This window comes from Dicentrarchus labrax, unplaced genomic scaffold (assembly GCF_905237075.1).
Source record: "Dicentrarchus labrax unplaced genomic scaffold, dlabrax2021, whole genome shotgun sequence".
In the NCBI taxonomy this organism is placed as follows: domain Eukaryota; kingdom Metazoa; phylum Chordata; class Actinopteri; family Moronidae; genus Dicentrarchus; species Dicentrarchus labrax.
The window spans coordinates 17,820,172-17,846,842 of NW_026136719.1; the positions used below are offsets into that span (position 1 = coordinate 17,820,172).

General features: G+C 39.5%; 1 protein-coding gene across 7 annotated transcripts; it reads right to left on the bottom strand.

Annotated features, from left to right (window-relative positions):
* Positions 1–1,651: 1,651 nt before the first annotated feature.
* On the bottom strand, positions 1,652–25,872 carry usp10 (ubiquitin specific peptidase 10). Of its 7 annotated transcripts, none has more exons than XM_051378966.1 (15): positions 25,590–25,872; positions 17,596–17,664; positions 17,127–17,172; positions 16,660–16,719; positions 13,226–14,467; positions 10,589–10,680; positions 9,952–10,061; positions 9,805–9,863; positions 9,621–9,724; positions 9,096–9,195; positions 8,400–8,580; positions 7,153–7,318; positions 6,212–6,356; positions 5,420–5,485; positions 1,652–4,823 (listed from the first exon to the last, which is right to left on the bottom strand). In XM_051378966.1, exons 1-15 carry the CDS (start codon positions 25,608–25,610, stop codon positions 4,636–4,638), a joined length of 2,649 nt encoding a protein of 882 aa, XP_051234926.1. In that variant the 5' UTR covers positions 25,611–25,872; the 3' UTR covers positions 1,652–4,635. The 7 variants fall into 7 exon arrangements, with proteins under 7 accessions (XP_051234926.1, XP_051234927.1, XP_051234925.1 ...); XM_051378967.1 differs by lacking the exon at positions 25,590–25,872 and adding an exon at positions 17,816–17,854 and having other exon boundaries at positions 13,226–14,464; XM_051378965.1 differs by lacking the exon at positions 25,590–25,872 and adding an exon at positions 17,816–17,854.
* Between the last annotated feature and the right edge of the window lie 799 nt (positions 25,873–26,671).

Sequence of the window (26,671 nt, forward strand, 5' to 3'; positions counted from 1 at the left end):
TCCTAGTAAAAGATCTACAAGAGCAAACAAACATTCTTTTGATGTAGGGAGTAGTAGAGACACTGTCGAGTGCTCAGTTGGGTTTTATAGGATTCATTTTCATACTCAAACCATTCAGCGACCCCTCATTAAGTTTCTCTGGTCATATATTCAGGTTTTGCTTTCATCAACCCCCAATATGTCAAGGAGCACCCAAAACAAACTTCTGTTGGAGCCCTCTTGTCCCCTTTATGTAACCCCCCTTAAAGTAAAGCAACATCTTCTTGTGACCACTTTTGGACATTTTCCTTCCAACATTGCTTTTTACAGGCCTAACATATACATTATTTCACAGAAAAATGGAGAAGAATAAAGTTAATCATATCAATGTAATCATCTTGTGACCTTTCAGATTTTTCATGGGATGCCATTTGGGTGTCCTCACCGCCAGGGTGAAACCCACTTTCTTACTGGAACAAGAACACTTTAAACTTGCCACTAAGACCTCAAAATAAATTACATTAGCTACCAAAATACTACAATTTACCAACTTCAACATGAGCATTCTGAAATCTGCATCCATCAGCTATTAGATGAACTGGATCTGAAGGCTCCACCGCTCCATTTTCTCAATATTGAGCTGTGGTGGTTGATGCTTGGTTAAGTGCAGGGCTTAATGGCTGTCTCCTGTCTATTAAAACACATGACTCAACAGTCATAAGTCAGTTGTGGAGCAGATAGGCAGATGATGTGACAAGGCCCCATTGTTCTACTGCTGCATGTGGTTTGGCTTCGTTGCCCAAAGAGTACTCAATTTTGGGTTGCTCATCTCCACTCTGAACGATTATTTTGACCAGTGGCACTTTAATGATCTAAATGGCACAATGTAATGTTCATATTACAAAAAAGTAACATTTAGTACTCTCCCAATTCTGCCTCTTGTTCTAGTCCCTCAGTGGATGCTGCATTATGACCATTCAAATTACTGGCTTGTGTTGAAAAATGTGTCCTATGCACTCAATGCCTTAAAAAGGCCTGTGGGTAGCTACATACACACAGAGGCCATCATCCCTAAAGGCTGAAGGAGACACTTGTGAATATAGGTGGTCTATCAGTGGGTGTCCAAACATGTAATTTGGCCTTCAGGCTGCGGGCCTGTAAAAAGAAGAAGGGGAAAAAAAGTTCTTGTACTTGCCTTCTGACATTAACAAGGAAAATACTGCGCTTGATTGTAAGTTTGAGCACAAAGCCACATTTCGGTGGAGGGCCGAGCTATAGCGAGGAAGGAATAAATAGTAAAACTAAAGGGCAGAAAAACCTTACATGGCAAATTTTTCAACGATAGGTCTGCTTCCCATTAAAGCAAACTGAGGCGAGCTCAGCCTCAGCCCTAAAGAGAGCACTGCGGGCACCGAGGCAGCCAGTTAGACCTCAGGAGGGGGGAGATACAACATACTACAAATACTACACATAGTATATGTTGACATACAGGAACAAGAGACCAATTAGCAGTGTGTGGTAAACCAAGACGCTGTGGATCGTTTTGTTGTTTTGGTTTATTGTGCACATTGTTCTGTAGGCCAGTCCAGAGTGTAGAGACTGCAGATGTTTCCAGTATTTACTGTATTATAAGAAAGACAAGTAGTCTTCTGACTACACTTCATTAGCAAACTGCTTTTTGCACAATCCTTTATTTGAACAATTAACAAAATAGAATGCTGGAGGCTTAAAATTAAAAGACAGTATAGATTTTGCTTTTAGGTCAATATCCCAACAATTCCCAGCAGACAATAGTGTTAGGAGCACATACTGAAAAGAGAGACATTATTGAAGCATTTCACCAGCACATTTCCTGACCAGCCATGAGAGACTGCGATAAAACTATACAACAGAAAGCTCAAGGTGTCCGTTCAAAAGTCCCAACTCTCAAACATTCCTCAAAAAGGGGAAAGAAAATATGCAACAAATGTCACAATTTGTGCAGAAATGACTACAAAGCCAGCAGCACAACTGAACTATCATTAAAGTTATGATGAAGATAAAACAGCATGCCTCAGATTCCTGCGTGGAATGAGTCGTGGACTGTGACGAGACATGGCTACAAGACATTGGATGGAGAAGGCAAAGTAAAGTTTGAATACTGAAGGAAAGGCAGTAGGGGCCTATATAATGTCATCCTTTGGTTTATCTGGGAAAGGTTTCTCACTTTGAAACCGACAAGAAAAATTCAATTGAGACTGTGCACCACATAATGATGTTATATCACATAGAAGGTAAAAATTATTTAAATCTAATGTGAAATTGTGTAATTTGGGTAAAAATCTGACTTAAACTGAATTTCAAATTTGAATGACTAAACTTAATCAGTCTTTGTGAACTCACAATCAAGTACCGTATGGTACTTGTTAAATGCTTGCACAGCTATTAAAATACACTGCACCATCTCCTTGATCTGAAGCAGGAAAACGTGGGACGATCACCTTCTCGCCTGTGTACCTCGTTTTAACTGATGGACAACTATGTGTGAGAAAGTGAAGTCTGAGACAAAAAGGAGGACTTTTGTGGATAAAAGTACACAAGCCTAAATCACGTACAAATACTTGAGCTGATTACATTTTGTGAAGTGTTAATACTGAGATTCTGACACTGGCGGTTGGAATGAAATGGGTCGAGCAAAAAAAAAAAAAAAAAAATTATAAAAAGAGAAAATGACAAAATGGAAATAAATATCAAGCAAAGAACTAGTTCAATTTTATTCAATGTTGTGCTTTAGCCTGTGTAATTTCTTTTCAAACACCAATTCAAATGCAAGCATATTTTTTTGAAGGGAGCGAGAGCATGGGGACATCCAATAAATGATCAATGACAAAAAGAAAAAAAAAAGAGAAAAAAACTAAGATCGTTTAGTAACTCAAACAAAAATCATCACAATCAATGAATGATCCAAAAATCAATATCTTCAACAAAAAAGCAAACACTATCTCCTTTTGTGCACATGTCCGGGGTCTTTATGCAGACCTTAGCACAGATGTAGTCCCACTTCCCCTCAACACTCAGACTTCCTCGACTAGGAGGAAATTCTGAGCCACAAAAGAGTAAATACATAGGTGTCAGGTACATTCCCCTAACTCTTCACAGACATTAGACTTGCTGTTGGTGCCTGATTAGGGTTAGACTCGTACACTGAGTGGAAAAACATCACACATTGAACCTAAGGCAGCCCCCACTTTCTGCTGAGTTGGGGGGTAAGAGGGGTGGTGTGGCTCAAAACTACACAGATAAGCCACCTATACACAGGTGGAACCTTTCGACAAGTAAAAGACAAAAAAAAAAAATGAATGGATAGAGAAGGAAATGTACGAAGGAAATGTACAAAGTAAACAAGGGCAGGTTTTGCAGTGGAATCTGTCTTGATTGGTTGCCATCTCTCCAGTGCAAGAACTGAGTTTAAAAACTAGCGCAGTCCTTTAGGACCCAAACGAGTTTTCAGTCAGCTAGATTTTTATATTTTTAGTTTTTTTTTTTACATTTTAATCTAAATATTTGCAAAATATGCATTTGCCTGTCATATTGTAATCATCAATCAGTTTATACCTTGTGCACAGAAGCTTATTTGTTATTAAATTCTAAAGCGCATTAATATTTTTTTTTTTTTAGATAGTCTCTCTAAATCTAAACCCAGATACCGTAACAAGGATCTCTCAAACAAGGAAGCTGTTCAGTTCCCATTCAATGTACCACCTATCTTATTTTCCCTGTTTTTGATGGCTCAAGTTGTACCTAGATTTAAAAGCATCGTAAAAGTGAGGAAATGGAGGAGGAGGAGTTGTTGGTGTCGGTGGCAGAGAAGAGGACGATCTGGCCTTGGGAGGAGAGACTCATGATAATGCTGGTGCTGGGCCTTTTCAATGCACTAGGACAAATTCAAATAGGCTTTTAAACTGCTGCAAATTCATTAGGTCAACAGTTCTCCTTTACTAAAAGGCAAACACTGATATTTCTGGGTCATTTCCTTAAAAAGGTTATTCAAACAAGAGAAATAACCCCAGCAGTCCACTTGCAGCCTGTGGTAGATAGTTCTTCCTTTGTGTGTGTGTGCGCTCGCGAGTCCACGGTTTGCTATCTGTGCGGAGCTGTGGGCTCAGCCAGAGGTGAGTCTCAGGTCCTGACCTGTAACCCCAACCCCCACCTCCGTCTATTCAACAGTCCTTCCTTGTTGCTTTAAAAGTAAAACAAAAAAGGACAACAAAAAAAAAAAAAAACACAGCAGTGGTGCACAGAGAAGAGAGAGCAGTCACAGGGAAATCTTTGTGAATGCAGCTTGTTTCTCTTCTTCCAAAAAGAAAAAAGAGACAAGGAAAAAGGTGTTGGAAAAGCTGGTTTTCAGGAAAGCGGGGACAGGAGGGAAGAAGAGGAAAATCTTGCAAGAGAACAAGTTGGGCAGTGTTCCTGTTCATTAGTTTGGTGTGTGTTTGTGTCACGTGTAGATGTACTGTAATGTCAACAAGTGCATTTTGAGCATGTATGTTTTTATGTGCGTTTGTGAATAGATCTGTGTATTCCTGCGTGTGTGTTGGTGTGTGCGCATGTGTGTGTGTGTGTGTGTGTGTGTGTGTGTGTGCGCATGTGTTGGTGTGTGTGTTTGCGCGCGTGTGTCTACAGCAGGTCGACGCGGCGGTAGTACAGCAGGTAGGCGGTGCGCTCTGCAGTCTGCTTCACCACCTGGTACTGGTTGATGACCTTCACTGTCTGGTCATCAATGCGCAGCCAGCCGTTAAGACCAATGTGGAAGACATCCGTGGTGTAGTGACCGCCTGTCGCACTGTTCCCATGGTGATAGACAACTGGTTAAGTTGAGAGACAGGGGGAAAAAAGGATTAGAGACATGGGTTATTTTATTTAAAAGGCCATTACTCTTCCATGACTTCAAACTTGCGCATTGTAGTGTCAGCAGAATGATGTGCAATGGAGCTAAAATGTTCTGATTCAGTCATCTCCATTGTGGAACTAAAAAGAGGGATAGCTCGCAATCCAAATCACAGTCGATCATAATTAAGTATTAGCTTTGGTCTTTTTAAAATTTATTTAGCACATTTTGCTAAACTTATGATTAACTACAAATGGCTTTCACTCCAGCTGGATGAAGTATTGCTTGGCAAATTTAGCAAAAACAAAGACTTATTCCAAAAACTTTATTATCATTTATTATAATTCCAGAGTACTTCCTGATGTTAAATGAAACAACTGTCAACCACAAGTATTTTGGTTCAAAACAGAAAAGGGACAACAATTCTCGAAGTACCCTTGGCGGCATCATTATTTTCATGGATGAAGGGGGACAACATCATTGTGAATTAACAATTTCTACAGTAACAATATGTTACATAAACAACAAAATTACAACCCCTTGCGGCAGATAAACAACAAAACACAAACGCACCCGCAAAGAGCCTGTAAGTTCTTTGGCCTTTCACAACTTTGCTCCGCACTCCAGAGGACAAGAGATCTGAAAGGAAATCATAGTAAGAAAAATCTACTGATTAGAACAAGAAGTTCTAAAGCATTGCTTTAATTATATTTAAATACAGAATGTGTTTCAACATATTCTGCTGCTGGCTAAGATTTACACTGCAGAAAAATGCACACACTTTAACAGCAGAGGAGCCTCAAAGTCACTTGGAGACATTGTTCAGAATGATTGATAATAATGAAAAATAATAATATTTTGCAACCTGATTTGATCAGTGAGTAATGTCGTGAGTCACTTCCAGGCTCAGCAGATAGATCATTTCCCTTGAGAAAGACACACTACTATCTTCTTGAATATCAAAAAGATTAGTCTCTCTCTTGGGAACCATCTCTTTCGAAGTTTAAATTGTACTGACACTTGAGGTTGATTTGGCCAACTCGTGGAATAAATGATCTATAGCTAAAACTGAGAAGCTTGTTAATGTGTGTTAACTCTGTCCTTCATCAAGGCTAGAGTTCTTATGATTGGAAACTGAATGTTGTGTACGTCTGTCATCATCTTTAGAAAAAAAAAATATAAAAATGACGTTTTTATTCGTTAGCATGTGTAAATGTATTTGCACGCAGCATGCAATCATGTTGAGTTTTCCAACAGTGAAAATCTAAAGTTATGACCTTGGTGTTTAAACAGTATAATGAGTGCACCAAGAGACCATGGATCAAGTTAAAGGCCTGGTGTGCTCAGTAAAATGTGGGTCCGTACCTTTACTGATTTCCAGGTCAACGGGGTATTCAATGTTCTTGGTCAGTTTCTGGCAGCCTCCAGTCTTTTCAAAAACAAATCTCTTGAGATGGAGCACGAGCACAGGGGGCAGCTCTTCCAGAGTCACCCTCCGACTGATCTCAATCTAAAAACAAGGACAAAAAGACGCGCAATTAGAGAACGTACTGTGATGGTAATAAAACATATTCTAAGAATAAAAGAAAGCTACATCAAAAGACTCCAGAGTTTATTTGTAACTGTAGACTGAAGATAAAACCCAATAAACTTCTAAACAAAACAGGAAAGGGAATAAAACAAGAACAGAACAAGAAGTTACATTTTGTTGGAAATGCAAGAGCTTACTGAGCTCTTCAAAGCAGTAACTTGTGAATGATTACATTTTGGGGCTTTTAAAAGTACAAAAAAACAAGAGCCAGGCTGCAGACCAAAGCTAACTGTTTCTAAAATGACAGACCAGAGTGATAGGTTTATCTGCTACAAAGATGCCCATTACACAGCTGTAGAGCAGATGTTCCCTGCACCCGTTGTTCCAGCTTAATGTTCACTCACTGAACCATTTTCAGACAAGTACTTTTTCAGTAGTAGATCTTGTGTACTCAGACCCAAAACCCAAAATTCAGATTTCCTTAAAAATGATTTATTTAATCATGTGTAGCAATCGTTACTCTTCATCTATATGTTAAACCATCACATGCACATGCCAAGAACTGAAGCCTCTCAATGAAAGAAGATTTATTTGAAAACTAAAAATGTTTTCCCAAAAAATAACGCCACAACAGTAAATATAATAAATCTTAACAACACTGAAAGTCACCACAAAAATAGCCTACAAGATGGTTTCATTACTCAAATTTCTTATTTGCTAACATGTGACACTGATCTTAACTAAAACACGAGCTGAAAGTGTACTTTATTCATACCTCCTGCTTGGTTTTAGAAGTGTAGCCCTGGACTGACTCTCGTGCCACCAAGGTTTCTAGAGCCTCCTGGACAGTGCGGATCTTCTCTGACTGGATGTCCAGTTGCAGGGTAAAAAAAGGCTGCAGAGTTGCTGACTCTTTAGAGTTTTGTTGATAGACAACCGATCTGATAAATAAACAAAACAAAAATACAAGAAATAAGTAAGACAATAATGATCCCGGGTTTTTTTGACAATTAGGGCAGGATATCAACTGAAATATTTCCATATAAAATAACTATTTTCTTCCATAACTTGCATTGCTGAGTATAAGTAGTTTGTTACAAACGTTAAATTGCCCAATCCTTAATTTGTGAAGTACCACTTATGGAATTCTATTTTAATTTATTCAAAATGTATTAATATAATTGCATCTGTAGCTCATCACGATGAAACAGTCAACACTGGGATGAGCAGCCCTTTATCAGTTATTTCAAGGATATCCCGTTTGCAACATCTGACCAGGAAGATTTGAAAGCAAACAAACATTCAATATCCTGGCTGCTCCTGATGGTTGAATGCTTCCACTACGAAGCTTTGATTGAGAAAAAGTATTGTCAAATTGTAACACTGATTCACAAACCAATTACTCCAACTAGTGCCTAAAAACGTCAGTGGCTTATGGCCAAGCTCAGTGGGCGTACACACCACAGTCTAAACATACACTCCTATATTCCATTTCTCTCTGGTTGCAAACCATTTCTGAGAAAATAATCCTTTAAGACACTGTGCAACCAGCGTAGACCAGGACTGTGCCAGGCCCGAACCTCATAGAACATATTATTTAGGCAGGCTACACCCGCACAGGTTCTTAACTTTCCAATTTGTCTGAAAGTTAAGACCTTTGTTTGGACAGCAAGACGTGGGGCACACATTCACAGACTTCTGACCACAATGGGCCCACAGCGGCTGTTATTCTGAAGGACTCTGGAGTGAGGAGGGACTGATTTGTGATTCCACCATAAACAGAAGTCAAAAGCCTTTGGTCAGAAGCGGAAACCGGGTGTACAGATTATACAATTATATCCTAAGGATGGTGGATTAACTGGAAACAGAAGCCACAGTCAACCAGAGGATAAGGGTATTTTTATCTTTCTAAAAATCTAGTTCAGCAGCCATCAAAATTCCTTCATAAACATAGGACTCATTATTTTCACGTCACTTAAAAATGTATTTCTGAAACATCTTCAGAACGATCTGTCAACATACCTTATGTGGCCACCAAATATATCAGTGATGGGTGTGCGGACAAAGTCAGCTTGGCGAGTGATGGAAGTCTTGTTTCTGGGGCCAACTTGCTCCCACTCGTCCTCACTACCTTCTTCCTCCTTATCGGCAACATCTTCCTCCACACCTGGCTGGGACTCTGGCCCGTTGGGCGTGGGAGCTTCTGTTCAAGAATAAAAACAAACACTTGAGAGGTCAACGACCAAATTACTTTAATTAGCCTTGAAGTAAAATCAACTCCCGAGTCCAATGACAGTTTACAAGTTGCAGGATATTCAGTAGTAATTCAGCTGATACTACACTGACCAGATGACGCAAGTCTCATTTGGAACTTGTGAACTTGTAATCAAAGCTGAAATGTTGTATTTGTGTGGTAGTGTGGATATTTATTATAGTTTGAGACACTTTCCACTGTTAAAAAATTAGGTTTGTCAGGTCAAACCCGGTCAGTTGCAGTGGCACCTTTAAGTAAATAACACATTGATCTTGTTTCCGAGCCGGTCTGTGATATCTTCATTTTTTTAATCTCATTGAAAAACAAACAAGTTGCACAAAAACGTCACAAACTCAACAGTAGAGGCTCCATCAACTTTGGTGCAAGTTCATTCTGCAGAAAGTAATGGAATTCATAGTCATTGGGACATGGTTTTGATATGGAAGTGGTCAAAAGATGCTTACTCTCTTCCTGAGGCGAGATTAGTTTTTTCAATGCTAGCATCTCCTCATGCAATCCATTAAGAGTGAAGCCAAGATACTCCTCCGCATCCTCTTGTCGACCCTGCGAGTGAAGCACCAGGACATCAGCACCAATTAAAACATTCTACCAAGAATGCTTACTGTCAAATAAAAAAAACACTAGTGCGCACACATAAAAAGTGCATCCACAGTCATTCACTGAGGTAAACAGACAGTGTGTTTTACAAGTGAGACAGGATGAGCGTAAGCCTCATTAAATATCAAAAGAGTCTCATTCAGAGCATTTGAGCAATTTCATTCAATAAGCCTGAATCAGAACCGACTTAGCATGTGAAACGCATTAACTGCCTTTATTCAGGTGAGTTGTCAAGTTTTTAATTGAAAAATGTGAAACAAGAACATTCGCTTCAAGCACTGTATGTTCCAGAGGAAGTGTATCAAAGAGTGTGAAAAAAAATCAGTGCTTTGCAGTGAATATGTATCAGATCCACAAGCAGCACAGCTTACCTTCTCAGAGAGACTTGACTTGATGAGAGTGAGGAGTCTATAAATGTAGTTTGGTTCAAAAGGTACACCGGGCCGAATGTCTTTCATGACCTTATCACCAACAGCTGTGGAGACAAATCAAACATCAGTGATTCTGACAGAAAGCGATACCAAATGTCTTTAGATGCCACGTCCACCATCTCACCTTGCTGTTTGGCTTTGGATGGCACAGGCATGTTGTTGAACTCATTTACCAGTCTTACACTGTCGGAGACAAAGAAACAATGGTGATTTCTTTGAATGAAACACATTTTTATCAATTCTGTTATCAGCTTGCACAAATGCTACTTACAAGTTGTCCATCATGGGTGTGGAGGTACATGGTCTCTGCGTTTCGTTATGCAGAGGAATGGACTTCATCAGGTGATACATGGGAGGGCATGCGATCAGGGCCTGTAGGGTCTGAGTGTTCAGAGTCAGGGAGGAAGACGGCATGTAGGAAACATTATGACAAGCTGCTATAATATTTCTAATTTGGTATCAATGGATGAATAAGTTCTGATTTGACCAATCCCGTGCTGTAATTTTGTAGCTGGTAAAATTGAGATGTCTTTTGAATTTTTGTTTTTCAATCAGGTGAAAAGGGTCTCAAATTCAGTACTTTGCATAAAACATAAAATAAAAAAGATTTGTCATTCATAATATGTTCCTTCAAAAAGGAATTGTATTTTCCTGGCAGAGCTGAAACTCACTTCTCATCAAGTGTCATCTAAAGACAAATAACTATATTACACAAAGGCTCAGGATTTAACAAACATGCCAGCTTGCCTGGTACTTGACAAAATGTATCCTTTGTGGCATTTGGCTCATCACCAATATAAGGGCTAGCTATGCTCCCCGAAGCCAAACATGTACATGTGAAAACGCAGGGTTGCAGGGTTAAAAAAAGAGAAGTGGCAGGTGCAGCAAAAAGCAGAGTGAAAGGATACAGCGTTGATATAGCACCAGTTTCCCTTGTTGATCAGTCCTCTCGGCTGCAAAGACACTGGTTTATGTATCAACTTCACATTCTCAATAAGTTCTGGGGATTCAAACAAACACAACATTCTTAAACAAGTAGCCAATAAACAATGAAAACCCATGTCAGCATGATTCTGTGAGGGCATACGGTCAGTCAATAACGCTGCAATATAGTAACATTATAGCAGAACACACTTGAATCACAAGAAGTTCATTTACATTTTCACAAATGTCCCTTCTTCTATTCTTGCCTCTTGTGACAACAGCACTAGAGACGGTGTGAATAGGAGCAAGGACTTACTGTACCACGCCTAGGAAGGGAGACTGTCATTCAAAAACACAGCTCCCATGGTAACGTGGACATACACAATGGATTGATAAAAACATCATTCATTTTGTCTCTGCAGCTGTAACACCAATGACATATACACGTTAGACGACACAAATTTATCATTAGTACGTTAAAGCTTGTGCAGCTTTCCCCCTGTATTTACGTACTAAGTAATCATTCAGCATTACCAGAACTAAACAATCACTGAGCTCACTTTACACTGGAACCACTTCAGTTTTAAACATACCCAATTCTCTTTTGTAAATGTATGTAGCTCTGTTAAGTATAACCCATTTATCATGCCAGGGCTTGACTGTGTTATTAAACATATCCTAAGGTAATGCGGTTTTAGAGCAAATAAGAAAAAAGTATTAAGTATTTAAACCAAAAAAGTGCCAGTGGGTCATACTACAAAGACTTTAATTACTTCTCTTGTAGGAGAAAGGTGTGGCGACTTTACTGTGTTATATATTTATTATTTTGTACTGCATCATTTCAAAGCGGGTTTGTGCGTTTCGAGCTCTGTGACGTTCAACACTGGCGCAGACTTAACATCAAATGAAAGCATTCAAATAAAAACTGATTAGGAACTAAAAAGACACAGTATACCAAACAATGAGGACAAATTGCTCTCCATCTGTAATCATACTGCTGATTATAGACGGATAGACATTTGCAATCTCAATATGTCGCACCATTCTCCCACAGAAAAAACAATTAGGAGTCGAGAAGGTCAATATGACCCACTGTTGCTTTACAGTACATGTAATTCTAGTAGTTCTACTGTTTTTATGCTGTAATGACTGATGGCTGTCAAGTTAAGGAAAACATTTCCTGCAGATAAAGATACAAGGTTTTCTGGTTCATAGGCATGCATAAGTATAATGTTCATCTCAAAAAAGGAACACACAAGTTACTTAAAAATGAAACTTGGAATCTCAAATTAGACATAAGTGCTTAAAGCGGAACTCAAACTCAAAAATGTTTGGGTAGACAGAAACAAATGAGGTATACCTTTGTACTGTAAATCAACCTAAACCTGTGTACATACATGCAGCATAATCAGATAATCTAAAACAGACAAATCTTAAATACTGCACACACTTTTCAGAGACAGAAAGCTCCATTGATGGAGACAAGATAACTTGAAGGGGGGGGGGGACAGGTTAGAATGATCTGGCAAAGCAATAATTCTGTTTCCTAGTTCTGAAATAAATGAACCACAAAGTGATCTCAAAATCACACTAAACTGTGCTTGATTGTGTGTTCACTTCAACTGATCCTTTTCTACATGAAGCCAAACCACAACTCTTTAGCCTCAGTTTATTTTCTAACCTGATCTGATCAATGAGATGTTTCAAGAAAACCATTTCTCCTCTTTGGCTGAAATGATACGGTTCCACCTAAGTGAATGTGACTCTGTAGATTTCTTTAAACAACAAATGTACCTAGATGTGTTGTGTGTGTGTCAGGCCATCATGTACCTAAGAAACAGTATTTACAGGGTATTAAATCTCCCTTTCTTAAACATCTAAATTGCAGCTAAAAGGGAATGTTTGGCTTTCAAATAATGCAAAGTGAACTACCATATTTCATGGCATCTAAACTGCACACAACATACTGTAAGTCCTTCTTTAAATACCACACTTAAGAGGAGACACATAGGTGTATAGCCCAAAGGAAGATGCCTCTATGAGATAATAACAGAATCCTTAAAACATTTGAGAAAAGAAATCCTCCACTTGTGCAATAGCTTTGTGAGGAGAACATTATTTTGCTAACAAAAGGTGTGGGCCTTGTTAAGTATTCCCAGCCTACTTGTGTAATGATAATGGTGTTGGGTAATGAGATAAAGTGGGTAACACAAATTTGACTAATGACTTAATATCTGACAGCTATTCTGGATGTAGTACCACCATCTAGTGTTCATTTCTTGAATATCTTGAACATGAATGCAACATGCCTATAACCTTCAGCAATTGAGCAACTCAAACTTAATATTCATAGATATAAAGGATAATAAGCAGCAGAATATGAACTCTGGTCATTTCTACTCTTCTAAAAACAACAAATGTGTAAAAGCTTAAGACTCCTATAGAAATAACAAGGAGTAGGAACAGTACAATTGACTCAACATTGCCACCAAGTGGAAGGGGGAGTGAATTTAGCAGTACTGCAGGCATCTCTTGCAGCAAAACACTTCAAGCTGAAACAACATAAAACAAGTACGATGGGCTATTTTTAAACATATACAACAAGCATCTTCATATAATACCTGCAAGTTTAGGGGCCATAGGATCCTCTGATACGTGGACAGGGCCATCTCTGACCTCCCCAACTTTCTCAGGCTGCTCTGGCGTAGCGAGGGAGGGAGACACAACTTCCACAACATTCTTTACCTCCACAAAGGCCTGAGGGCCCCCAGGCAGAGGCTTAGAGTTGTGGAAGAGGCTAGCCCAAGATTTGGGGAGGTTGGCAGAAGGGGCAGCTGGAATCGCAGGTGAATGGGCCTGCTCTGTCACTACCAGTTGGGCAGCAGAGTCAGGGGAGACCTGCTGAGCCTGCTCCCCACTCTCACAGTCTTCTTTTTGTCCATCTGTGCTGACGGGAGTATCAGGCTCTGCTAGCCCATTGGCCACCCCACTGTCTGCCAGCTCCCTTCCTTCCAGTTCAGTAGTCACAATGGAAGTGGCGACACAGAAGACGGCCGCAGCAGCTGAAGGACGTGGAGAAGGTGATTTGGAGCGGGGGCTGTGTGGAGTATCTGAAAGTTCGGGGCTCTGTGGAGCAAAATTATCTGGCTGCTGATCTGCAGTCCTCGGTCCCTCTGTCATCCCTCTGCTTTGAGAGGAGGATGAAGAGGAGGAAGTTGCATTGTTGCCATCTGATAAAGAGGCAGCTCCACTTGTTAATTCCAAAGAAGAGTCATCAGGGCTATCACAAGTCCTCTGATTGGCAGTGGATGTAGGGACAAACTTGGCTGCTGCCACAGCAGCTGTTGATGTTGCCGCCGAGACAGACCCAGGGGTCGAAAGTTCAGCCCCTGACAACGCCTTACCGTCCACATCTTCAGCACTGTGGTGTGGGCCACCGAGTGCATGTCCGTTCACCAGTGCTGTCACAGGCGTCCCATCTGCTGCACTGCTGCTGTTGTTGCTGCTGCCAGTTGATGGGTCCAGGTAGTTGTAATACCCAGGCGGTCGCTTTTTCTTTTTCTTTCTCTCTCGCTGTCCCAGGCTGCCAGGGAGTCCATCGATGTCCTGGCAGGCCTGGTGATTGTCCAGAGCTGAGGCCTCCGAGTCAGGGCCATCCAGCGAGTTGAAGTGGGCTCCATCAGGCACATCAGCTGCTGGAGGAGCTGTCTGTTGGGCCTTCTGGGTCGACTGGCAGCCCAGGATGAACTCTGGAGCCTGGGGGTTGAGGGTGCTCGACACCTTGTATAAAGGATCATTCACCCCAATAGGCTTGGAATCCATCACCTCGTCAACGCCAAACTCAATGCGCTGATAGTCTTCTGCTGCAGAAAACATCAATTCAATAATCAATTAGAACACAAAATCTTGTCTTCAAATACAGCCTCAATATAAAAAGACAGACACTGTTGTATTTTACTCTCTGCTGCAGAGTTTGGTATAAAAATCCTCATTTCTGAACAAGTACGTCATCACCTTAAAAGGGGTCGTGGGAGCTTTCTGACAGGATCAGACCTACCAATAAATAGAAGAAGAAAAAAATCCTGATGGACCTATTTTTGGCTCCACAACTACTGTTGTGTCTTTGCTCAACTAAACCACATTCCTTCTGGGCTTATGTGGATCCCAGGAATGTTGCTAACAATTCCAGAAGTGGGGTGACTCAACATTTAACATTTCAATTAGAGTGAGACAATATTGTCTTTGAGCTATTTTAATTTCCTAATAGGTAGAAGCCAGTCATCAAATTGCCAGGCATGTATGTGGTCTTGAATTATTTGTTCATGGCCTGGATTTTACTACCATTTAAATCTGGGTTCTGATACAAAGCCATGTGACACGCAGCAGACATTATTTACAAAATATAACCGATTCCAATTGCTTTTGAAAAAAATATTGTTATTAATCCCAAGAGTAAGAATCTAAATCTGAATTATGTGCAGTAAAGTAAAGTTAACAGTGTACTTTAAAAGGTGAAATGTATAGAAATAAATTTAAATTATAATATTTCTACAAAAACTTTGTTCTGTTTGGGCTAATCTGCCACAAAAGGAAAAACTTTTAACATCTTATCGGTTATGCGTTTGCATTTAGTAGCTCTCACTAATTGTTTTTCTCAAGGTCCCTTGACAAAATCTTGATATACTGCAACCTGTAAGAGTGATGGACAGACCATAACTAGGCACATGGGATTTACTGTAACTCCTCACTATAAAAATGATGTAGGCTTACCTTAATTTAACTAACTACTAAATATAGATTAAAGTAATAAATAAACAAACAAAACAGAACAAGACAAATGTTGGCATACTAGAAGACATTAACAGGCCTACCTTAAACATTCCTTTACAGCACTACCCACCTTCAAACATTAGTGAAGTTTTATAGAATATTATTTTATAGATTGCAAAGTCCAGTTCTAGAGGATTCAAATATTTCCAACAGTGCATTTTTTAAATTGTGATAGCAGGATGACAATTTACATTTTTCTGATTTGACACTCAAATGTCATCCATAAATGAACCATGAGTGTAAATGAACCATGCTTGATACAGTTTGTATTCTGATGGCAACATCTCATTAAAATATGATTTAATATATATATATATTAATATATATAAAAATGTTGCTATGTGCTTGTGTGGCACTATGCCAAATTAAACTAATTAGTTACTTAACTCAGTTAGGCTTATTCAAATTTTATACATTCATAAGATTAATACATTTGAAACATCTTATATATTTTAGAGATATGCCAAAAGTGAAATGGTCTGAATATTTTCATAATGGACTGCACATCAATGATGTACATATGCACCACCACCAATGTAGAACAACAACCTACACAAACAAATGTATGTCATAATTACAAAAGAGATGTACTTCATTGTTTAGTTAAAATGTGTTGCATGGCAGCTTGAATAGTAAATGATTATGCAGTGAGAGGCGCAAAGTGAGAAGGTGAACAAACAGGAAACATTAGTAAGTGCAGACCAGAAAAATCATCCAAAAGACTCATGACACAGTTGACTGGTCACCGAAACTGTAAAACCCTGATATTCTGCAGGGGTTAAGTATGAAAACAGCAGTTACTTCCTCTACTGGGATTAGAAAATCTTCTGTTAGTGTTATTGAAAAATCACACTCATGACTGTAAAATGCATTCAGCAGTAAAAACTTAATGTAAGGCTAAATATGTACACACGTTAGCAACCACATAAAATCATCACTATGCCCTTAGTAAATAAACCGTGATTGTTAAATCATACAAAAATTCAATCCGATTTCAATTCAACTCGGAGCCCTGCAGTGGTGAAAATGCATTATATGCAAGAGAAGATAAGATACTTGACAGTATCTTGAGCATGCAAAGCTCTACAGATTTTACCAACAGGCAAGAGAAAGAATACAGGCGCAAGGTTTAGAAAGCCACCAGTTTTTGAAACCTGGATTTTGAGTTTTACAGCAAACGTACAACAGCTAGTCAAGCCACAGGGTGTCAGACTCCTCAACTCACCGCAAACCTGCAGTCCCATAGACTCCATAATATAAGGTACAGCAGGAGTGCAGTAACTTCCTAAATAATCAATACAAATCAAGGTAAGGCAAATGTCATGTGCAAACTGGTACCATTCCAAAGACAGGTGGCAGCGATACATTTTCAATTGGGTGGCTTGAAATTTAAAGAATAAAAATATTCTTAATCATATTCTTAAAATAATGAAACTGTCAATATCTATATGAATTTGTAATTCATTCTAAACAATATATGCTGCATGTATAAATACTTGCAAAAAATGATCATGAAAAGCGTCTCCCTGCCAGGCAAATCTATATTACATTTTAAAATAGACCTGCTTTGAAAAACTACAGTGATGTCAACTAAGAGCATGAGAATACTCAGCTCCTGAGAGAGGGTAGGGTAATTTAATGTTAACCATAAAAACATTATCCAACAATCTAGTGTAAGGGAAATGTACATACCAGAAGACTGAGTGACGCATGGTACTTTGTCATTGAACGGAGGAAGCTGTGAAGAGACAAAAAAAAAGTTTAGAAATGATAGCAGAAGCTACAAATGGTTAAAAGTAAGGTAAATATCTACAAACCTTTTGGAATGGAAAGAACCAAAGAGGACAGTATTATCAAACGCATAACTTGTACAAAAAGACAATACTGTCGCATAATCGTGGCACGTTTGTAATAACATGTTTTGGCCAACCTGGAGCCTTATTTCCAAAGCAGTGCAGGATTAATATTTGCCAAAGTTTAAATTACATTTCCCATGAAGTTGTTTTCCATCAAGTAGATCCTGCAGAACCTGTAGGACTACTGCTGCTGCTGTAGAACCAGCAGCGACGACCGAATCTTCTTGTAAAAGGCGAACCAACATGGCCACCCAATGTGATAATGATTTATTAATGTAAAAGCAAATTGTAATCCGGCTCCTTACCTCGACATAACATCGTGGAGTCACAAAAAACTGATTGATCTCATCAGGGCTGAATTCCCCGAAGATGTACTGTTGGAAGAAATCAATACACACCATTAGTTTAGGCAATATTGTGAAAACCACTTCTCTCAAAACACATTTGTTTCCTGATGTGAACTAGTGAATCTTGAATATTAATTTAAGGAAAAGATCAAATCAAGGGTAAAGTCAAATAATTTACACAGTGAAGGAGAAGGCCATCCATCAATGCTGGAGCTGATTCAACAGACACGTCACTTGATATCTAGATACAAGGGCTCTCATTAGTCAGTAATCACCCAGCAAGACTGAAATGCTAACTGGTAAAGTACAACATGAAATGATGAGTCACGAAGTGTTATACATAAACCATGAACACAAACAGCTGAGCTTTGATTCCAGGACTGTTTGCTTTGTGAAATGGGTTTTTGAGTTGTTAACACAGGATATAACGAAGAACACAAAGCACACTCATCGTCAAAACAACCCAAAGCAAGTGTATATATTCTTCTAACTTCATGTTTTTTTTTTTTTTAGACAGAATGAAACTCAAAGAAGCAGTCTGAGCCTCTTGGATGACAGAAACATTTGACTTCAGTGCTTGTGATTTTGAAAACTAAACAGATCCAGACAAAGAAAGTTAACGAGTTCTCCTCCTGTCAGCAGTAAATTCATTATTTATAATTAAATGATGATCAGTCACAAAACGCATAAACACTGCTACATTTGTCAGAGATTATGGGCACCCATAGTTTCATAATGAACTGAAAATATTTTTACACTTTTTACACTCTTTACACATTGTGTTTTGCGCCGTTGCTTCAGCAAAGCATCTCTCACTCACAGCACAAGTATCCGCGATCGATTAACTATTGACAATCTGCCCTCGCTGTGCCCCTCCTATGCAGTCTAGTGACAGTCATAATGCAGAGAAACAGAGACAGACGCTCTGTCTTTATTTTACCAGCACGGACCAGGTTAAAGCAAGAGTGTACAGCATTACACGTCAGCTGGTACAGTTATCATTCTTTACCACGTTGTTTTCGATTGTTTTGATAGGCACCGTCATTAACAACGAGCCTCCTCCACAAGTGGCTCGCCTGCTGTTATTAAAACAGAATCATGGGTGAAAGAATCCCGAACGCGAGTTGTGTTTTTTGTGCAACTTTAGAAAAGTTACTGAAGAAAGTCAACTGAGACACCTATAGAGAGAGGCGGGACAACAGCGGGTGTGTGCAAGAGAGACACAGATAGATACAGATATTTTATAGAGAGAATATTTTCTCGTTTTCCTTCTGATGTTCTCTGGCAGCTCTGCCTCAACTCCACTAACTTCTATTGTATCTGCATGCAACCGAATGGGGCTCAGCAGAGAACAATTTCACCACAGTGGTACCAAGGTGATTTACAGAGTTTCCATATGGACACATTGCTAAAAGAGGCTACCTGTATTGTTAGATGCTGTTAGTTAGCTCGTGCAGCTTATGACTTAAACGCCAGGGCGGCAGGAGCCAAACCCGGTCAAAGACATCTCTGTACTTCATTCCGTCTGCTAACCGCCCTCCGTTGACATCGGATGCTGCATTCAGTCCCGGTCTTGCAGTGCTGTTCACTAGTAGGTCCTAGTACTGGGAGAGTCAGCTAATGGGTCCGCTACAGCTGCTTAACTGGAGGGCATAACACATACCGCTACTGGCTACCAAGTTCCTCCACAACTGGCTCTTTTTACAGGAAATACGTAAATATGCAGAAGCAAATAGCTCCGATTTCCATTTCACATGAACTTTAATCACTGGCAAAGAACACAACAACAATTTCTTCTGGTATGACTTGCTAGTAACATAATGTGGACTGCCCCCCGCCCCCCAACCTTACATATGGGATTCAAACTGAGACTTTATCAGCATTAGGTAATCGTTTCCACCCCGTTAACCAAAGATTCTGCCACTGCACCCAACAGAACTCAATTAGCACTCAGAGGTGTCTGTTTGGAATACATTAATTATTGGAGTACCAACAAGCCGGTAAACAGGCATTGACACTGTAATTAAAAGTGGGATAGGGAGGAAGAATTACACAGGTGTGCTCTGTCTGGACAGATTTAAAAAAGAAAAAAAAAGAAAAGAAAAAAGAAATTTAGAGCAGGATGTAATAATTGCTCTACCTGCCTCTCCCATTATTGATCATATCTATTTAGAAGAACATTGTTTTACTGTTTTTCATTCCTATTTTATATGTTTTATCAACTGTAGTTTACTACACCCCTGACAGATGATCCATCAGGGGAAACACCGCACTGTGCCACGCAAGTGTCCACATGTGCATACAAAACACAAAGCAATGGAGAAAAGGTGAAATGAACTCACTAGCCATGCCGTTAATCCTCTCAGTGCAACGTGAAAGGGGAGGCACAGAGAAAAGAAAGTGCAGCTCAAGCATATGTAACTCTTTGCCAACGAGGCCCCACGCGAGGGCCCACATTGCTGAAATGGCACTACAAGCGACAAACAGCCAGCCATAATCCAACGGCCTTGGGATGGCTAATACAATCACAACAGAAAGAATGTCCCTTTGCTTCTTTCTGCAGGCATGCCACACGTACCACACTAAGCTTCCCTTGCTGTTCGTTTGGACTGAGGATTACAACAAATTAGCCATCTGTATGATTTTAACACAGTTTAGTGACGACACCACACGCGCACATCAGGGCTATAGGAAGGGCCCAGCATAACAAAGAGCAGTGCCGAAAGAGTATTAGAATATGATATGTATAATTTTAATAAGCTTTACTACAATTTATGTATTGGTACAACACAGAACAGGATGTTCCAGGGATTGATTCTGGAATATAAATTTCTCTTTGTAAATGAAAATACAGATGTAGGCATTGTAAATCATCAGTCAAGTAAAAACTTGCTACCAACAGCTTTGACCAAATACACATGAATACCCTAAAACTGAATCCAGGGTCATAACAAGGCCACATCTGTTATCTTCGACAAGTAGTAAAAATGTAAAAACATAAATAGTGACATTTAGCCAAATTCATCGATCTTCCACATGACATTGTCAACACAAAGCAATGGACTTTTAATCTACATCCCAGTCACCCAATATACACCAGAGTAATCACTGAAGTGTGTGTCTGAATATACAGTAGACATGTTTCAATTCAGATTTTATGGATTTCAATGAGTCACATTACTATTAAGGGACTATCAGAACTGCTTGTCAGATAGCTATGGGAAACCCCCTCTCCCCACATCTTTCTGTTGTATTAGCGGTGCACGTAGCCATTTCTGTAACTTTCCAAAACACATGATCTGACATTCACACCTACTTCACGCCATGACTGGCTATCTGTGCGTAGGGAAGAAAGTACCCCGGATTTGAACTTCTTTCTTGGTCTCTTTTTTTCGGTTGATACATGACTATTTGTTGGTACTTTTAACATGTACAATTAAGTGCAACACTATGAATGACTTCCTGGAGGGACTGTCTGAAAATGTGCAATTATCCCATTTTCTAAACAATATAATGAAGTCTCCCTCTTCTCTATGACGGTTGGCTTGTGCCTCAGAGTGTGGCCATTCAGATAAGGTATAAACAATTTTGATTCCCAATGTGGGAACATCCTACTAACCACTTCTTTTCTGGTATACCACGGCCATAATACCCCAAAAACTGATTGCTGATTCAACAATCTATGTACTCTAACAATAACAAGGGCTACGGGCCTCACTACTGGGTCTGTTCTCTTAAACTGGTATGCAGTTATTAATGGACAACTTGGCTGAGCATGAAAATGCTTCAGTGCCAGTACAAATAAGGTCAGACTAGTTTTCAATGAATCTCTGGAGCATGCCAATATGCCGGCATATTGCTGTGATGTAGTAATAGGGTGACATATGATTACAAAGCATGAAACTCAAAGTAGTGTGACACTGGAAGAAAGGAATCCCTGTCATTTGTTCTGCTTAAAGACAGGTGCTACCACACAAAAGCAACTTCTCAGCAATTCAACAATGTGGTAACAACGTTACGTTTATTGATATAGTCTTAAAAACATACATTTATTTTTAATTAATCTGAACTGTTAACGGTTGTTTGGACATTTTGATACCTGCTATGCTTGTAAGACAAAAGGATGATACTGGAATAACAATTTCACCCTCCTGCCCCGATATTAATTATCCCAAGGACAAATAGCACTGTTACGTACAAGTAAAATTGCTTTCTACTGTTCCCTGCTGCCACTTTATTAGAATAACAAAGCTAAAACCAATACTGTGTAATGCAAGACATTCTAGTTAAAGCTATAATATTCTGTTTTCCTTAACTGTTTTATAGGTTTTGACTTTGTGATTGTATTTTAATTTTATTGAGTTACACTGCAAATTGTTTCTAATATTTAGTTTACTCTTGATTAATTGGTTAACTCAAAGAGCTCTCTGCTAACGTTGTGCGGCATAATGAGCGTTGTGTGGCATAATGAGCGTTGTGTAGAGCTGCAACAATTAGTCGGTCGACAGAAAATTAATTAGCAACTATTTTGATAATCCGCTGCTTCCAGCTAGTGTTTTTTTCCACTGTGAAAATAGACTGAATATCTTTTGGTTCTTGTTAGTCAAAACAAGACATTTGAAGACCTTGGATAATGGGAGAGGACACCATTTCCTGGCATTTTATAGACTGAATGATTAATTTATAGACTATTCAATAATGAAAATAATTACTTGCAGTCCTAATTTGTGTACTGCAATATTTTGATATTGTGTAGTCAGCAAACATGTTAACGTGTAATCATCTTAGAATGCATACAGATGGGATGGTAGATGTTGACATTTAGCAGGTTAGTGTGCCATGCTAAGGGTAAAATCCTCATCTTAAAGTACAGCTGAGGTTGCTGGGAATTATTTTATTAGTTTTACATTAGTCTTGTTGATAATGTGCGATTCAACCTGTAGTTGAGGCCACATAAAAAAAATAATAAATCAGGGAATTACCAAAATGTTTGTGATTCATGCTACAGGGAACATTAATGTCTGCACCAAATTTGACTGCAACCCAAGCAATAGTTGTAGAGACATTTCAGTGTGAATTTAAGTAGCATGACTAGAGTAAAGTAATGTAAATCTTAGCTAAACGTCTGGTGCATTATTTGTGTGTTTTCCTTCTGTGTGCATTTGGAATGACTAAGCTGAAAACTTTGGGCAGTTAGTGTTATCTGTTTGTGCACACAGTGTGTAGTTTTTCCAAGGAGGGGTGATGAGGATTACTATCCCACTCAAAGATTTATGCTGTGGTGGAACGTTGAGTTGAAGTAAACAGACAGACAAAGAAAAAAAAATCATAGTTTAAAGTTTCAAAAGTGTCATTCAATTCAATGAATTATTCCTTAATACAATGAACAGTCGATGTGATTTATTCTAAAACTTCTCCGTGGCTGCATTTTTGACCTCTGTCATCAATGTGCATGCACCGAGGGGAAGCTGGCTCTTCACACTGTTTAAATTAATGAGTTTGGGTAGGACTAAACTGCAATGCAATGCATGATTCCTGTATGTGTTTTTAATTGTTTTGGACAACACATTCCTAAAGGCATTCCAGCAGAACCCATAACTTGTTGTAAATAGAGAAGCATCTATCTGTCTTATCGCTACACAGCCAACAAATGGTGCAGCGTCTAGATGCCTCAACTAAACCAGTAAGCGTCAATGTTAATGAGGACATCCAAACCTACCCTAACTGTTAAAACACAAACATCCAGAGAGAACAAATACCTGTTTATATAACGCTGCTGTTTAAATGTGGCATTAACAAGGCAGTTTTAACAGACCGTTTTATTTTTTATTGGTGCCTAAATTTATCACTAAAACTCTGTAGGAGGTTGCTGCAACTAATCTCACTGATTTATTTAACAAAGCACTGCCTTAAAAGTAAAACATCTTTAATCTCTCACAGTGGCTCAGCTTTACTACCTACACTAAATGTAATAAACAGTTAAGTATACTACTTTTAGGTAGAAGATGTGCAAGATAATGTATAAATAGGATAAATGACCACATGCAGAATACTGCAGTATGTTATTGTAGTTGGCCAGTTGTCGGATTAAACCTGTTTTTATCTGCAGATGCAGACACAGAACAGTATTGATAAGAATTTCCAGTATTACCTGTTTTGCTATGTTTAAACTCAGAGTAACATAATCCCTTTTTGCTACTGGTGTGTCTTGTTCTGCCTCTGATAAGTTGGCTGCCCCACCTGTTTATCAAGTTTTCTGTCGTTTTAATTTCAGGATTTCTGTTCCATGTTAGACAATGGTTTTTTTTTTAAGTTGTTTATTCCAATCGCCTATTCATTTGTAATTTTTTCTTTTTACAGAGTAGATCAATGTTACAGCAAAACTTTCATCAGTATTTTACAGAGGGTGCACTATTAAAAGGAGTCCTGGTAACACAAGAAAAATAGTTGCCAAATGGGGCAACCAGACCAAATGAAATAGTTGACAGAGATCCAAATCCGGTTGCCCGAGGACACTGAGCAACTGCCCTATCGGCCTATACTTAATTTAGACCTTTTTTTAATGTTATGCTATAAATTCTCTGCAATCAATACAGAATATAACAATGAATCGCGGTGGGATCATTCAATATCAATGGGTAAATGTATTCATTTGACATGCCAAATATTCAATATATGAAAAAGGTGTTTAAAAAGAGCCGAGACGGGTTTTGGCCCATACACTTTCACTTTGAGGAACAGTCAACCAATAGAAATACTCAGTTTTGAGGGCAGGAAGGACTGTGAAAGCATGCAGAATTAAGTCTTCAGTGAGGTTTCCCTTCCTATGGTCGTTAGCCATGTTCCGTTTCTTGAAGTGTCAGCCTGAGTTTGAACCCGGTGAAGCATGTGTTCTTATCTTAAAGTTGTATTTTTGCTGTGTGTATTTGCTTTTTGTCTCAAGTTAAAAACTTTAATTCAGCAAACTTGTAGAAACTTAAAACCTTGCATGTCTCTGCATGCACAGCTAGACTTCAAAATGGGCCTTCCCACATGATAGCTAACTTCCTCCGAAATGACACCAGACTTGCTGAGTTACTTACAATCTCAAGCAGCACCGAGAGCAGCGGAGTAACGGCACACTCTCCCAGCAGTCTGCGAGCTAAATCCCGTTTTTAATCGTTCCCAAATCAAATAAATCTTCGCTATCAACGAAGGCCCACACTGTCGCATTTGTATTTAGCTAACCAGCTAGCGGACTGACTGCAAAGTCTAACCACACCACCTGTGCAAAAGCTGTTAGCTTGCTAGCAGCTAAGTGGGCAGCACGAAATCGTATCCTCGCTCACAACTGCTCGGAAACAGAAAACGATCACATGCAAAACCCTCCGCAACACCGTTATTGTGCTGCCTAGCTACCCGGAGCAAACACTAATAATCAGTTATTAACAATTATTAAAATATGCGCTCGGGGAAGGCCTGTCGCAGCAGTGGGCAGGTGGGCCATGCACACACACACGCAGCAGTTTTCTATGTCACTTAGCTCTGGGAAATAACACATGACACTTGTGAGATCTCTCACCAAAGTGTCACGAACACTAGATTGAGCACGATCGTGTGTCATTTGGCTAAACGTGGCTGTCACACGCTTAAAAAACTGCAGCAAATTGCACCGCTGTCTCATTTGAATGGAGGGACCTAGGGCCTGTTAGCTACCATGCTGGTGGTGTTTCAATGAGGCTTATAGGGGGGGGCATTAGCAAGCACTTTTTAGTACTTACATTTTCAATGACACGACTGGCCAGATGTTTCAAATAACAACACACACGGGACCAAATCGCTACTACAGTATGGCACTATTTTAACTAACAATGTTGTACAAACGAGGGGCGGTTTCGACTCTATAAATAACGTAACACGGCGTGCAGGAGGAGTTGTTTGGCAGGCTAACGTTAGCCAGCTAGCTTAGCTACCTGGTTGCTGTAAGAAGCCATGCTCCCGGTGAGATTTTCTCTCCTCCGCTGACAAGATGAAAACTCCCCCGGGAAGGTGTTGTAGGTTTGTAATGACAGTTACAAACGGTGTCCTACTTCGACGTCATTGTCATTTTTCCAACGCTGTCCTGGCAATCGTAAGTTTTGATCCATGTAATGCATCAGCACTTCATGCTGTTCGCCTCGCCGTCAGCGCCATTTCTGTCTAGCCTCTTCCTCGCTTGCTAGCCGAGCCAGCGCGCGGTCGGTTGTAGCGGCAGCGTGAGCTCGAGGAATGACGAGGAACACTTCCGGTGATGGTTTGCTCTACGACTTCACAATAAAAGTCGTCATCTTTAACCGCAGATAATCCCCCCCCTTTTGTGGTTTACTGAGGCCGGTGACCTCTTCGGTGCATACGGAGCGAGACGTATCAAAACGTCCCTGTTGTTATCGTGAAATGTTTTTGTTGTGTATGAGTTTTATTAAGCACATACATTTAGGAATATGCCAAATATACACACACATTAAAATAAGTGTTGTGAAGTAGAGTTTGTCACAGGGTCTCTTCCCTTAAGACATGGTCTCAAGATCAGTAAAACGCAGCACCTGACTGTTTCAACTGACTCAATATGTCGGTTGAAATTGTTTTTAACTGGTCATTAAATTATTCAATTTAAATTAAATTAAATTAGCACAAGCCAATTGACAGTAAGTCCTTAGGCCCTGGATCAGTTGCTTGCTTTGGCTGGAAATTCAGCCATGCTGCCAACTCCTGTCTATTTAAGGGACAGAAATATGCCATAGTTAATGTTAATCCATTAAGTGGTGCTTAATTATGATCACTAATAGTTTACATTCATTGATGTGTTCTTAAAGTAAGGCAAACTTCAAAGTAAGAGAGGGACCTTCCTTCTCAGATGGATTACAGCCTATTGCAGCTAGTAGTAGAGACTGAGCTCTTAACTTGAAATAATCTTCATACAGTTATGTATCAGAGAATTGCATAAATATACACAAACGAGTGAATAAGTCTCTGTCTCATGTAATTACAATGTGTGAGAATAAGCATGAGCTCACTG